The 16,373-nt window shown below is 45.1% G+C and overlaps 1 protein-coding gene across 1 annotated transcript in view; it reads right to left on the bottom strand.

The window, feature by feature from the left end:
• Positions 1 to 5,586: 5,586 nt before the first annotated feature.
• LOC311142401 (protein phosphatase 1E-like) overlaps positions 5,587 to 16,373 on the bottom strand; it is a gene marked incomplete at both ends in the record, with an annotated part of 77,460 nt that continues 66,673 nt past the window's right edge. Inside the window, 6 exons of the mRNA XM_084178048.1 lie at positions 5,587 to 6,491; positions 7,987 to 8,080; positions 8,223 to 8,366; positions 8,589 to 8,777; positions 11,736 to 11,935; positions 15,117 to 15,238. Coding sequence (XP_084034174.1) covers positions 5,587 to 6,491; positions 7,987 to 8,080; positions 8,223 to 8,366; positions 8,589 to 8,777; positions 11,736 to 11,935; positions 15,117 to 15,238 — 1,654 coding nt within the window. The remainder of the gene's footprint in view (positions 6,492 to 7,986; positions 8,081 to 8,222; positions 8,367 to 8,588; positions 8,778 to 11,735; positions 11,936 to 15,116; positions 15,239 to 16,373) is intronic.

Below are 16,373 nucleotides of genomic sequence, written 5' to 3'. Positions count from 1 at the left end.
GAAGCACCTCAACTCTTCCGCTCAAAATTTCCATATTGTAATCCCCCTTTCCCTTACCCCTGAATTTCATCACCCATTGTTTTCACCCAAACTAGAACGGCGGATCGAATACATCCAGATGAAGGCCTAGATTCGATCAGATCAAGCGTTAACTGGCGATAGCTGACGTGCATAGCTGATGTTTTGGTGGTGTCGGTGTAACTGCGATAGAGCTGTCAAATCGGTGAGCAGCTGCTCTTGTGATCATTGTCACGAAGTCACACCCACCCATTTGCGTTAGGACAGGGGGGTCAAACTCATTCCATGGAGGGCCTCGTGTCTGCGGGTTTTTGCTTTTTCCTTTCAATTAAGATCTAGACAACCAGGTGAGGGGAGTTCCTTACTAATTAGTGACCTTAATTCATCAATCAAGTACAAGGGAGGAGTGAAAACCCGCAGACACTCGGCCCTCCGTGGAATGAGTTTGACACGTGCTAGAAGTTCAGAACAAGAAAGGGAATTAAGTTATACAGAAATAATGACGCTCAAATTGAAAATCATTAAACAAAATAATGAGGATTTCTGTCAGCCTAATCAACGTGTAGATTACGTCTCACATTCCAGTGTTCGACCTTGTAAACAAGATTTATCTTAATGCAACTCCGTGCTGCCAATGGCAATGTCCGCTTTAGGTGAAATGCTGGGAGCTGCATGTGGATTTGACAGCTCTAACACAGTTCCAACTCCGACACGGATGTCGGTTAGAGCAGATCTGATAGAATCTAGCCCTAAGTGTTGAAGCTGATTAGTTTTTATAGCAACAGGAGTCTGTCCATTTGATTTGATTTGACTTCCGAGCAAAGCAGCTCTGACAGTGTTTTGTGTAATGCCAGACTCCATTAGAGTAGTCCCTATTACAGCCTTCAATGAATGTCCCTCTTACAACACTACATCTTCCACCCTCATTTGCAGGCTCCCAGAAAGCACTCCCCTAAATGAGAAAATGGGTCTATTTGGTCTCTGATGCCCTAAATGTCCCTTAATCAATCACTAGTGTGACTCATAGATTAAAGCCATGGCTTTTCCTGTGGAACACGCAATCCTCTGTGAACCCTGGTGGATATTAACACTCACTCATCTGTTATGTCAGACGCTAAACTGCTCCATATATGATCACGGTCATAGTAATTAAGTTGTGTATGTGTGTGTCCTCAAGCTGATGAACAACAGCAGGGATTTACTCTCCTCATTACTTGTGTGTGTGCCTTAAACCTTGCAGCAAGAAAGACCATGAGCAAAAGCTCAGCTGTGGTGCTGCTACATGATGTAAAATGTTTGACTAAGCAGGTACTTCCCTGCATTTCCATCTGTAAATAGTATACCATACCATGTGGAGCGCAAACTTTGTACTTAGTAAGTCTGAAACTGTTTCCGAAATTCAGTTGTGATTTGTGAAGTGTTCTTGATGTAGAATGCTTTTTTTTTAAAGTACACATTAATAAGTAATGATGATGAATGTTTTATGATGCCAGAGTGGCGCAGTGGTCTAAGGCACTGCATCGCAGTGCTAACTGTGCCACTAGAGATCCTGGTTCGAATCCAGGCTCTGTCGCAGCCGGCCGCGACCGGGAGTCTCATGGGCGGCGCACAATTGGCCCAGCGTCGTCCAGGGTAGGGGAGGGAATGGCCGGCAGGGATGTAGCTCAGTTGATAGAGCATGGCGTTTGCAACGCCAGGGTTGTGGGTTCGTTTCCCACGGGGGGCCAGTAAAAAAAAAAAATGTATTCACTAACTGTAAGTCGCTCTGGATAAGAGCGTCTGCTAAATGACTAAAATGTAATGTAAATGTAACAGATAAATGGACATCTGACTGCACACCATTCATTCCACCTGGAGCGTGAAATAAAAACCTAGCAATGTTTCCGTTTCTCTGCTTGGATGTTAACAAGGAAATGCCCTCTTCCTTTTCTAGTAGATTTGATTAAAATGCTGTAGCTTGCCATCCCTATCGTAAGAATGCTGGACACACTTTACAGGGCGTTGGCAATCACCTCAACTGTGAACACTAGCCATCGTGTACATACATGAGCATACGTGCGTATCACCACAGGACAGTTGGAGGCCTTGATTAAAAAGCATCTTGGGTAGTTAATTAAATATGGCTGTTCTATCACTAGGGTCTAGGCTTGACAGGTGGAGGCTAAAGACTCTAATTAAGTCTCCTGGCTCTCTAAGTGGAGCCACTGGAGCCTCGACAAGAGTGCAGCACACACCTGAGGGTCAATATAGGCCTAATTAAAATCCATCTGATTGTGCAAGAGGTCAAATAAAACCCATCAGACAAAATACTTGATTTAATCTTTATACATGATACTAGTCACCAGTTAAGATACACACATATTTATATTACGAGAAGAACACAGAAGATACAGATACTGAAACTTTTTACTGGTTTGCCTAACCTGCAGGTTGGGAAGAGCTGGTCATGGGTTTGTCTTCAGGGAAGCCTGGCGGACAGAGTTTGAACCGCCCTGTGAGAGGAGGCTGGCCAAGCTTAGAGACACTTTGGGCTGGATTCAATCCATATCAACGAGGTTCAGCGTTACAGCGTGATTGAAATATAAAGGCAATGTTCCTGCGTTAGTGGAGACTGCATTCACGGTAAACGCTGCATTTGTCGGCTCAATATGAAATTACCTTTACATTTCTATTGTGCGATCTGTAAAGCTTCAGTTATACAGATTGAATAGAGCCCTTTGTTGTGTTTCTCATTGGGACTAATTCAATATGGCCACCAAACGTATTAGTGTGTACAGCGACAACTGTCCAAGGGGTACATCATAGATTGTGTCCCATACTACCATCGAGCAGAAGTAAAGTGGTGTGTGCCCATGTCAATGTGAGCACTGGTAAGAGTTTAGTAGGGTGGCCGTTGTTAGTTTGATCTGGCTCGAGCTCCGCCTTTCTCTGTGAAGACAAACCCTCTGAGAGCCTTTCCACGCACGACTCATAAAGATTCATTATTGCTTACAGGAACAAAGCATTTTGTGGACACAGTGCAGAGTCATGAGAGCAATTGAGTGACATAAGAAAGGGAAGGGGTGAGAGGGGAAGAGACCTGAACTGTGTGGTCTTTTACTATCACCAGGGGAAGTGTCATATTGGCATGGGGGGGGGGGGGGGTACCGCAGCAGTGGGTGAGAGAGAGAAGAACTATGGGTTAAGCGAGTCAGCAAGTTTAGCTGAGGAACTATAGAGTTTGCTTTTCTGTTTATGGCTTGGTTAAGGTTCAGCGTCTTATAAATGACTACAGCTATAGAAGACTGCGAGGGGGCGACCATTTTGACATTTCAGTGGATGGGCCAGCATTTAAATTCCCATGTTCCCTTGTCACTCAAGCACTGCTAATGTACACGACTCTCCTTCCAAGGTGTCACATGAACAGTACAGTACAGTGCTGGGGGCTGTGAAGCTTGATATCAACACAGAATATTGTGCCACCATCCTGCTGACCTTACAGTGGTGATTTTAAATAGCAGACGTATAAGACAGACTACATGCATACTCTCAACACGTACATACACACATTCATACTTACATGTACATAATATGAATTTACTACTATTTCAATACGCAATTGGTGCCCCATGTGAAGAACGTTTAAGACGGGAAAGATGTATACTTTATTTGCTCTCAAAAAAAGCAGAAAGCTCCAAAAAGCATGTAATGTGGATGGGGCTGGGTGTGGGGCTGGGGGGTGGGGGTGGGGCTGAGGTTGGGGGGACTCAGGGCATTCGATAACTACCTTTTATATATTAAACTTGATGGTTGTCTTTCAGTATTGGTCAGAAAATGGCAATTCGTGTAGTCCGCTGTTCCGAGAGTCAAAATGCAGGTGTTGGTTATGCAAAGAGAAAGATACAGAAGCATGGGCATCTTTTTGCCCAAGAGGCAGTGCGCTTATCTCCACATCCTGCTCCTTCAGAATGGAACACCAGGATAGAATGCTCAGATTTGCGAGGATACGGTGGATAGCTGATAAATTATACATTATTTCCTCTCCCACGATCAACAAACACCTCCAGAATATTGTCCTCCAGATGTACAGCATCCAGAAACGGTTTTCTTACATCCACACAGGGAGCGTCGCTACAAGTCCAGAACACCACTACTGTCTCAGTCCTATTGGCCCGTCTATGAAGGTCCCGGGAGGGCTCCATGTACATTCTACAACTGGAATACATTCTGCTCTCTGGGGATGGTTAATTGTGACTGTCCAAATGGCCTTCTGTAAATGACCACCATGTTTTTCAGTGGGGAGGCCACCAGGTGACCAACGGCTATGTGTTTCAGAGGAGCAGTAAGCAATGGCTGAGGGTATTTCTCTGTGTGACTGTGGGCCACTGCGTGGTTTGGTCACTTTTACCCTGTGTCCTTGTCTACTGCCCCTGGGAACTCAGTGAGACTGGGGAGGGCGGGAGCGGGTGTGGTTTTTAAACAAAAGTATGGAAATGGCACAATGTGTTAGTAAATGTTGAAAACATCAGGAATGGCACAAACAATTCCTGTTTTCTTAAGGGTATAAAGATGGGGAGTTTTTCCAACAGCGAGACTGAACCGTCTTTGATAAATATTGAACGATGGATGCCTGGGCCAGGAGAGTGGAAGCACATTTTACAGAACCTAATCATTGCTAGATAGCATTTACTATGGAGTTTCAGAAAAAATTACATTTACATTTGAAAGGATCATGAGATTAAGATTAACTTACTATTTTTGTCAAACCATTGATCATTCTTATGCTCTATTGTTGTTAGTGAAATTATAAAGCAGCATAGTGATTGGTTAAGTAACCCCTGTAAGTGATCTGAAACACATGGGTCCATATCGTAATGGGAAGCTTAGAAGGGACTCTGTCGACTGAGGCTCAAAATTCCCATCCATTTTTCTTGTTCAGGGAATAGTCTTAAGTGACAGATAATGAAGGCACATGTTCTGCTGCTTTGTCTGAACTATCCTGGCCCAGTAAGCCTGATAGGGCACTTACTCACACCCAGCCTGCTGGGAAGGACTTCTCGTCAATGAGAACACATCTTGTGTTTAGTGTCATGTAAACATCAATTTGATAGGCATGGCAAGGACTGATTAATGTCTGCTCATGGAGGACGTCATCCCCAAAATTATAAATGTAATATAATTTCTTAATAATATCCCCTTTTACATGCCATTATCCTTTATTGTAACCCCATCTGGAATACATATCGGTCTATATATGTTGGATTTATTCAGGTAAGTGACCACTAATCTTATAATCCTGTATTAAGTACTCAAATCTATGGAGATGGAGTGGGCGGATAATGTGTATTCCATTATGAATCGGAGAGTACAGTACAGTGTGTGTTTGCAATATGGGCCAAGAGCAGGAATTGTTATGGCCGGCCTCCTGAATGGGGCTATGGGGATGGGTAGGTGCATGTGTGGGGGGGGTGGGGGGGTTGTGCCAGTATCCTGGATGAGGAGCTTATGATGGATGGATGGATGGATGACTGTAGTCAGATAAAGGAAGGGGCAGGAGAGAGAGGAGCGAGTGGAGATTACTTCACATCATCAGACACTGCTGCAGTCGGGCAAGTGGGGGAGGGCTACCCCAGGCCTCCTCTCGGGGCATCGCTGGGGGTAGGACACACTACGGGTGGAGTGCAGCAGGCCGGGGAGCTCCCTGGGGGCTCGGCCCCAACGCCGGGACCCCCACCCCCACCTGGGGCTCATGCACTCCATCCTCCGGGTGTGCCTCCCCGCGTGGCCAAACAGGGCGGCCGCCAGGGGCCATTGTCCGTCTGAGCTGGGCTTCTGGCAGGCGGGGACTCTGGGTTTAGGCCGGGGCTTGTGCTTGGAGCCCTGGAACCCCTCTTCTAGGCAGGGCAGCCAGGCCGCTCCATGGCCCTCGGCAGGCATGAGGTTCTGGGTGAGGCCTAAGGACGGGGACTGGTGTGAGCTGGCCAGGGGGAACCTGATCCGACCCTCCTCTCCCAGCGTGGGCCCCAGCAGGCCTAGGCTGGTTCTGTCCGTCAACGAGTCCATGCGGTCTTCATAGCCCAGGTCGGCCGGAGCGGAGCACTGCTGCAGGAAACAGTGACCCTTCCCCCCGTCCTGGCAGCCCATGTCCCCTTGCCCTTCCTCCTCCACTTCCTCGTCCTCTCCCTCCTCCCCTGCCCCCTCTTCCTCCTCCTCTCCTGGTGGGGGCACACGGAGGTCTCTGAGGAAGACCACAATGACGGAGATGTTGTCGCTGGAGCCAGCATCGCGGGCCGAGGCCACCAGCTTGTGTGCCACCATGGTGCTGTCGCCGCTGTTCTCCGTCAGGTGGTCGCTGACCACACGCACCGCCTCGTCAGGGCTGACTGTGTCGTAGAAGCCGTCGCAGGCCAGGATCAGGTAGTCCTCCGTGCCGTCCAATGGGACTATGTGGTGGTCGGCATCGCCAGAGATGTAGGGCTTGTGCTCATTGTCGCCTGTCAATCACCAAGACAAAGAGAGATAAGAAACAAAGGAAACAAATCATATAATTGCATTTATTGCAAAACAAAATCTAATTGAAGCACTTTTTATTTTAAAAAATTGCCACAAGGTGCTGAACAGCAACCTGGGCCTAAACCCCCCAAAGAGCTGACAACAATTTAATTTAATATTCAGTGCTGCTGTATCTGTCAAGTCCACCAGGGTATGCATCTGTTTTGAAAAACAAATAATACATTTTAATTTAATAAATAATAATAAATAATATAATATCTGCTGCTTGCCGCCTTGTCAACTCTGCTTTCTGTTCAGCCCTTTGTGACTAATGTATTTATATAAACATGTAACCGAATATCAGTGTAGCAATATCTGTCCTCTCTCCTCTCCTTCACGCAGTAGGAAACAGTTCTAATGTAGCATCTACATTATTTGCTGTCGAGGAAACGGTTGTTTTGATATCAGATTAGTGAAGCTTTAGGATTTGGGAACAGCAGGTCACAGTAGGGCTTCCTCACTAGCCACCACTAAAATAGCTACCGGGAAATAAGACAAGAAGCTAGCCTCAAGTTGCCTTGTGAATCAGTGTTGGAGGTCAATTAGAATTGAGGTCAGTCAATTCAGGAAGTTAAGTGAAATTCCAAATCAATAATTGAAAAAAGCGCACCTAAGCTATTTATTTCGATTTCCAACATTATTATTTTTTGTGCTTTAAAAAAATTAAAATCCCTTCCTGAATAGAATGACTTAAATTCAAATGACCCCAACCCTGTTGTGTATGTGAATAGGTACAGGACGGATTCTAAGGCAGTCTTTACAGTGAATTCCTATGTAGAGTCCAGTATTGTTGTGATTGTGATGTTGTAGTATGGGAGCTGTGAGATTGTTCTATCTAATCCCATTAATATTTAAATAGCTGCTGGGAAATCAGACTGGTCACCTAACCTAAAGTTACATCCACTTGTGTATGCATATAGGTACAGGCAACCCTCACCCCACCACCTCTGGGTTGCTATTTGTCTCCCAATCGGCACTGTGTCAGCTGGCCCTTGGCTGTGGCCCCTAAGACTCTGTCATGACCTCTGCTCTGGCGCTCACCAAAATAGTTTAGACTGATTATGGGCCTCCTGCTAAGTGGTGAGTTGCTTTCATGCTGAGCATGCAAGCACACATACGCACTCTCTGCACGACACACATACTCACTCTCAGCACGACACACATACTCACTCTCGGCACGACACACATACTCTCTGCACGACACACATACTCACTCTCTGCACGACATACTCCGACCCCTTGCTGACCTCTCAATTCTGACCAAGGTAGCGCACACACACACTCACTCACTCACTCACTCACTCACTCACTCACTCACTCACTCACTCACTCACTCGGGGGACTCAGCAACAGGCGTGGTACAGCAGCTACAGTCTGTATATTGTACTATATATGGTAATTCTATAAATACAAGGCATAGGGTGATTAATGGTGTACCTATGGCTCTGGATACGGACAGGCTGCCATTAACCCTCCACGTGCCGAACCAGATGACACAGCCTCCCAGAGCCTCAATACGCTGCTTCTCATCCTGCAGAGGGAGAGAGAAAGATGGTATTATGTATAATGGTATGTGGTTGTATATGACATCTCTCTGCTCAAGTGATGTTAGCGCCTGTGTGTGAAGTGAACAGTGATTAAGTGAGTGTGTGTTGTGTGTGTGTGTGCGTTACCTCTCTGTCAGGCTTGTGAGGCTTCATCAGTTCCACGGCCTGGCCCTTCTTGACCAGCATGACCTGAGAGTCCCCCAGCCAGGCCACGTACAGGGTCTGCCCCCTCAGGAAGGTCACCACCCCCGTGGTGCCGCAGCGCAGGTTCTGTCACACAAACACATACATTTAGACATAAAAACATGAGTAACTGTTTACTATGATTCACAGAAATGTTATATTATAAGCAAATTCTGAACAGTAATAACAAATAAGAAATGCTCAGACATTTGAACTCTAGCTCTAACCTTGCCTCTCTGCAGTTCTACAATATCAGTAGTATTGAAATTAAATCTTAAAGATGAATGCGGCCAATGTTTGAGCCCTTACCTCCATCTTAGCCTTCCGGATGAAGCGTTCGTCAGTGACTCTGAAGGCGCGACACAGGGCCTCCCCCGGATCCTGGCTGAAGCACTCCTGGTGCACCATGTTGACGTGGAGGTGGTTGGCGGCGTAGATGGCGGCGTCCACGCCCCCGTGGCCATCGAACACGGCAAAGAAGGCCTGCTCCTCCTGGTCCTGAAAACAAACACACAGGTCAATGGTCAAAACAGTATGACCAGAGGGTGAGCCTGCAATGTCTTAGAGCTTCAATACTTTCAGGAAGCACTCTTATTTCTTCCCTTCATTGAAGTCATCACTTGTTCTAACATGATAGTGACTCTCATGCTTTGTAAACATCAGAGTATGAAGCAATGCAAAGCATTCATCTGTCCAATCTCAATCATCTTTACAACAAGCTTCCATAAACAAACTTAACTGGTCATAGTAAATTCTAAATGACCATTGCGTATACAACATACAGTGGGGGAAAAAAGTATTTAGTCAGCCACCAATTGTGCAAGTTCTCCCACTTAAAAAGATGAGAGAGGCCTGTAATTTTCATCATAGGTACACGTCAACTATGACAGACAAAATTAGATTTTTTTTCTCCAGAAAATCACCTGGAGGTCACCTACAAACAAGCAAGATTTCTGGCTCTCACAGACCTGTAACTTCTTCTTTAAGAGGCTCCTCTGTCCTCAAAATGTCAAAATGGTCAAAATGATCACAAGAACGGTGAGCAAAAATCCCAGAACCACACGGGGGGACCTAGTGAATGACCTGCAGAGAGCTGGGACCAAAGTAACAAAGCCTACCATCAGTAACACACTACGCCGCCAGGGACTCAAATCCTGCAGTGCCAGACGTGTCCCCCTGCTTAAGCCAGTACATGTCCAGGCCCATCTGAAGTTTGCTAGAGTGCATTTGGATGATCCAGAAGAGGATTGGGAGAATGTCATATGGTCAGATGAAACCAAAATATAACTTTTTGGTAAAAACTCAACTCGTTGTGTTTGGAGGACAAAGAATGCTGAGTTGCATCCAAAGAACACCATACCTACTGTGAAGCATGGGGGTGGAAACATCATGCTTTGGGGCTGTTTTTCTGCAAAGGGACCAGGACGACTGATCCGTGTAAAGGAAAGAATGAATGGGGCCATGTATCATGAGATTTTGAGTGAAAACCTCCTTCCATCAGCAAGGGCATTGAAGATGAAACGTGGCTGGGTCTTTCAGCATGACAATGATCCCAAACACACCGCCCGGGCAACGAAGGAGTGGCTTCGTAAGAAGCATTTCAAGGTCCTGTAGTGGCCTAGCCAGTCTCCAGATCTCAACCCCATAGAAAATCTTTGGAGGGAGTTGAAAGTCCGTGTTGCCCAGCGACAGCCCCAAAACATCACTGCTCTAGAGGAGATCTGCATGGAGGAATGGGCCAAAATACCAGCAACAGTGTGTGAAAACCTTGTGAAGACTTACAGAAAACGTTTGACCTGTGTCATTGCCATATATAACAAAGTATTGAGAAACTTTTGTTATTGACCAAATACTTATTTTCCACCATAATTTGCAAATAAATTAATTTAAAATCCTACAATGTGATTTTCTGGATTTTTTTTTCTCCTTTTGTCTGTCATAGTTGACGTGTACCTATGATGAAAATTACAGGCCTCTCTCATCTTTTTAAGTGGGAGAACTTGCACAATTGGTGGCTGACTAAATACTTTTTTTCCCCACTGTAGTTGCGTGTCACTCTCGTGACGTTGTGCGTTTTCCATGAATGGCATGTGTAGTGCCTCGTCGCGAATATGCAAATCCAAATATAACCGGTTTGTGTCTCCACTCATCCATCTGCTTTAATTAACTGGGGTTGATTGCCAATTAGCAGGCTTACCCACCACTAGCACACTTAATAGAATGGGATAAACATTTGATCCGACGGAATAATTATCTCATTATATGAGGATCTTTGAGCTTGTGCACCTGCCTGTCTGGGACGTCTCATTGGCCAGTTGGTTCAGAAGGGACGTGAGGGAAGTGTCCATAATCGTTGGGGATGACTGGCAAACCAATAAGTATATGATTTCAATGACAGATCTAATTGACACTGTGTGGCTCAGATAACATGCCATTATCAGCCTGGGGTGTGGTGTGTGTGTGTGTCAGTCTTCTTTTTGTGTGTGTGTGTGAGTGAGGGTGTGTTGTTCCACTTCATTGAAATAATTTCCCTCGTGCCTGAGGGAGCATGCTAGAGCACTGTGGCCAATAATGCTATTAGAAGCATTTCATTCACTGGCATCCACCTACCGTGCTATTATTTACTGTTCTCATTGGGGCTGTATTAGGAATAACTTGGATAGTGGAGTTTTATTGATCTTCTCCCCATAGTGAAGTGAGATGGTAGCTTCCCAGCAGGGAAGCTGGGTTAGCCCACTGGGTTAGCCCACTGGGTTAGCCTACTGGGTTAGCCCACTTAGTCTCTTAATTAGCTGATATACACAGAAGAATGAAGTGGTCTCTTTTTAGCCAGTGGACAATGATTTTGAGTGCCTCTACAGGGTTGGGGTCAATTCCATTTAAATTTTCCTCAATGCTTCTCTATGAGAAATGTCAGTTTACTTCCTGAATTGAAATGTGCTACATCACATGGTAATACTGTGTATTATTGTTCTTGCATCAAGTGTTAGGCCAAATGTTGCTAAGAAACATTCAAACAAGGACTTAAATCCTGAAGTCCATCTTCGATAGGAGGGTATCTTATGAATGTAGTCAAGAACAAGGTATTGATTTTGTGCTCATTAGGATTCCATACGCTGTGTGTCTTGGGGTTTCCAGCGAGCTCTTTTAGAGTAAGCACTTTTAAGGCCACTAGGGAGAAGCCATAGGGCAGAACTATAGTAGTGCTAGAGCCCTCCTTTCCCACCCCTTCTTCTTATGCTTTATCAGAAATGCCCCTTCAATGGTAATTGAATTTAAAGAGTCGAGTCCACACCCCCCCTAATGGTTATGGTTAGAACTGAAGGGTAATCTGATCCTAGATCTGTGATTGAAATCTTCTCTCCTCATCAACGTAGAGACATGCTGGAGTCATGCGTACCTGTATGTTGAACTGATCCTAGACCTGTGGTTAAGGACTACTCTGTTCATGCTTACCTGTATGTTGAAGAGAGTGTTGAAGTCGGGGATGACGATGTGTTTGTCCTCCATCTTACGGCGCATGTTTTTGATGGCGTGGATGGAGGTCTCGTAGTAGGGCTGAGGCCGGCGGCGGTAAGGGAAGTCTTTCAGCCACAGGCAGCATGTTTCACACAGTTTGTTGAAGATGAGCCGGGAAAAGGCCACTGACTCAATCTCTAAAAGAGGACACACGCATGCACAAACACACAAATGGCATGTGATCAGACCACAGGCTCACACACATACAGTACAGTATACACTATACATGCATGCATTAGTGCACTGGTGAAGAAAATGGCCTACAGATGCATATATTCACATTTACTCACATGAAAATAATGTGCAAAATAATATACACGCATGTAGTCTCACATGCAACCAAAGAAAGGCATAGCAGTGTGCTCCTATGCCCAAATGCGTGCTCTCTCGCTCTCTCACACACACACACATGCATGTGCACACAATCATACACACATACTCACACACACACATTTGTGTGCAGTCAGTCCCAATTGACCCAGTAGTCTGGGACCCCTGTTTTCCATACTAGAGCTCTGTCACACTTGAACCCAAAGCCACTCATGTAAGTTAACATTGAGGCCTTACACGGGGAATACAAGGGGAAACAGCTCAAAGGAACAGAGAAGATGGTTCCAGTGGAATTAAGGACAAGTGGGCAAGAAAGGCCATCTGGCGAATGGGTTGGGGGCTGGGGCAAAGGAGAGAGAGATGGAGGGAGGAGGGGAAAAGAGGATGTCATGATGAAGTGACCTCTCCGGCTGGGTTTCCCGAAGGGGACGGCTGACATTTTCTCTTCCACACCGTCTCCGTCTGTGTCCTGCAGACTGCGCTCCTACCAGATTTCATGGGAGTTGGTCACCTATTGTCTGCACGCCTGCCCTCTCATGTCTCTCTCCCCTATCTTTGGTTTGCCTGTGAGGATTCACACTATGATTATATTGTTAAATGTAATGCTGCTGAGTTTTTCACACTCAACAGTTTCCTGTGTGTATCAATGGTCCACCACCCAACGGACATCCAGCCAACTTGAGACAACTGTGGGAAACATTGGAGTCAATATGGGCCAGCATCCCTGTGGAACGCTTTCGACACCTTGTAGAGTCCATGCCCTGACGAATTGAGGCTGTTCTGAGGGCAAAAGGGGGTGCAACTCAATATTAGGAAGGTGTTCTTAATGTTTTCTACACTCAGTGTATATAGAGTATATACAATGCTCAAAAAAATAAAGGGAACACTAAAATAACACATCCTAGATCTGAATGAATGAAATAATCTTTTTAAATACTTTTTTCTTTACATAGTTGAATGTGCTGACAACAAAATCACACAAAAATTATCAATGGAAATCAAATTTATCAACCCATGGAGGTCTGGATTTGGAGTCACCCTCAAAATTAAAGTGGAAAACCACACTACAGGCTGATCCAACTTTGATGTAATGTCCTTAAAACTGTCTGTGAATTATTTAGAATTCAAGGCACACTTAACAAGCATGGCTACCACAGCATTCTGCAGCGATACGCCATCCCATCTGGTTTGGGCTTAGTGGGACTATCATTTGTTTTTCAACAGGACAATAACCCAACACACCTCCAGGCTGTGTAAGGGCTATTTTACCAAGAAGGAGAGTGATGGAGTGCTGCATCAGATGACCTGGCCTCCACAATCCCCCGACCTCAACCCAATTGAGATGTTTTGGGATGAGTCGGACGGCAGAGTGAAGTAAAAGCAGCCAACAAGTGCTCAGCATATGTGGGAGCTCCTTCAAGACTGTTGGAAAAGCATTCCAAGTGAAGCTGGTTGAGAGAATGCCAAGTGTGTGCAAAGCTGTCATCAACGCAAAGGGTGGCTATTTGAAGAATCTCAAATATAAAATATATTTTGATTTGTTTAACACTTTTTTGGTTACTACATGATTCCATATGTGTTATTTTATAGTTTTGATGTCTTCACTATTATTCTACAATGTAGAAAATAGTAAAATGAATGAGTAGGTGTGTCCAAACTTTTGACTGGTACTGTATATTATGAAATGTGTTGTTTTACAAGGTCAGCCATAGTAGTACGACGCCCCTGGAGCAAATTAGGGTTAAGTACCTTGCTCAAGGGCACATCGACAGATTTTTCACCTTGTCGGCTAGGGTATTCGACCCAGCGATCTTTCGGCTATTGGGCCAATGCAGGAACCACTAAACTACCTGCCGCATTAGAACGGAACTCATCAAACATTCAGTTGAGCTTCAATGTGGATGTTTGTTATTTCTGTATGTTTTAAAACATCTTAATATGTGATGTTCCCATCACAGGAGGTTGGTGGCACTTTAACTGGAGAGGACGGGCTCTTCGTTGCGAAGGGTTCACTAAATGTTCATTAGTAACTTACAGGATAGTATGGGTACTGACTCGTCTTGAGAAGCTCTGATGCTTCCTATAGAGTCCTGTAGATTCATCGTAAGAGCCTTAAGATTCCATAGCCCCATGCCCACTGTAATGAATATCTGGACGACGTCCTGTTGAGTGAATTCTCTGCTCCACTTTGTGGAACTAAGGACTTGCTCTTTCCACCCTCCACTCCTCACTCTCCTTTCTTCCCTTTCTCTGCTTCCTCTCCTCCTCTCCCTAACTCCTCAGGCTCTGTATTTAAATGTAACCTCCCATCCCATCTCAGAGCCCTGTCAGGGAGCAGTATGAGCTCTGTGTGTGTGTGTTTGTCTGTGTGGGTCTCCTCTGCCTTGGGCCTAAACGGCCGGGCTGACTGGTATCCTCCATTCTTACCACCTCTTACCCACTCTCACCATGGCTTTCACCAACCCACCCTCCAAGACAGCAACCTCGTCACACAAATTACCTGAGCCAAAATTATATATATATATATATTATATTATATTATATTTCCCCTGCGTTCTCTTTCTGCCTCTCTCTCTCCCTGACAAAAACACAGAGATCTTAAAGGAGGAGTGCTGCAGGGTTATTCAGACTGCTGTTCCCTTCTCTTCTAAAAGACCTCTGCTCTCGCTTGTTCGCTCCACACAGTGCTTTATTTTGTCACTAACAAAGTAAAGGGAATTCTAAGTGACAGTGGATGACATCAAACTGTGGTATAAAAAAAGTGAGCCAGGAAGCGCAACTGTTTTAATGCTAATTATTAGCTAAGTGTAGCAAATGGTGATTTTCTCATTTGTCCATGGTGTTGACTGAAACAACACCTGAACTGACAAAGACTTTGAATTTAAGCTAATATATTGTATAAAAAGTAACTCTGTCCATACAGTAGCCTAGCTAGGTCAGTACATGACCTGATTTTGCATGTCAGGCGCGGGCTGACAGGGGACTCACGGGGGAAAGGGTCTACTCCATCCTCAACAGTCTTCTGGATGTGGTAGATGGAGAGGTCACTCTGCAGAACACTGTCTGCTGTAGCCCGCGCCAGGGCAGCCGCCAGGGAGAAGGGGCAGTTACTGTAGGAGAGAGAGAAAAAAAGGGAAATGGAGGGGTTATAACAGGAAGGAAGAGAGATCAAAGCATGGGAGGAATAGAGGGAAGGAGGTATAGGGTGATTATAGCAACCCGATATAACAGTCATATACCATAGAGATTGAGAGAGACTGATGGAGAGAAAGATGGAGTGTGGTAGGTTGTGGCTGTAACGTCCCCATCAAGCTTCCTTGAGCTATCATACTCCAATGAGACTAGCCTATAGGCCTACAGTCCTCAATGATCAGCTCTCACTTTAATGATTAGGCCTACCTCATATATCAATTCATTTGACTGTCTGAAATAATTCCCTCCATCGACCAGCTTTAACCAATCCCAGAGTGGAAATCTGTCTGTCTGTACTTTGGCCTGAGACAGGCCTGTTCATTATCCACGTTCCAATCGCTCCACTGACTGAACACTGTCATAATCAACGGCTCTCATGTAATTACTATCAGTTTGGCCGCCCAGGCTTTTTGATCAGTCATTAATCAGTTCAGCAGAGTAGAAAAGCTGCCATGATGAAACAAATGCTTGTTTCGTAACCTATTTTTTTTCTGAGGGATAAGTGACCCAGCCACCCTTTGGGATCCAAAATGGGGGAGTTTCCTAACACTTTTGGGGGATCCTGAGCATTGTTCTGCCACCACTCCATTACGGCTCTTTTAGTTGTGTATAGGCACTCTACCAAGCGTTGAGTGTATTATGAAATCTAGTCCTCGCACTTGAGCCTGGCAGAGCTCTCATGTTGTTCCATTGTATCAACAGTAGATACCACGGGAGATTTAATATGTTTACATAGGGGAAAATCTAGTTCCATACAGTAGCCCTTTCTTGGTGAGCTAACAAGGGTGAAGCCCCTGGATTGATTCAAACGCAATGTCAAACTGTTTAAATTCAATCTTATATTGCAATCAAAATATTGAACTAGTCCTAACGTGATTCCTATACCACAGGTGTCACATTGGGGCTAATCCCCATAGCAACTTGGCTCAGAGACCTAGTGGAAAAATCCCATTTGAAGCGTTGTTATATTGACTATCACTGCTAAAAGTACAATGCTTTTTAAAGACTGTATACAACCATTGTGAAATCCTTACTTGACTGATGAGAAAACAA

Source organism: Coregonus lavaretus (assembly GCF_964263955.1).
Source record: "Coregonus lavaretus genome assembly, chromosome: 15".
In the NCBI taxonomy this organism is placed as follows: Eukaryota; Metazoa; Chordata; class Actinopteri; order Salmoniformes; family Salmonidae; genus Coregonus; species Coregonus lavaretus.
The sequence above is the reverse complement of the archived record's forward strand: the minus strand, read 5'-3'. Positions and strand labels throughout refer to the sequence as shown.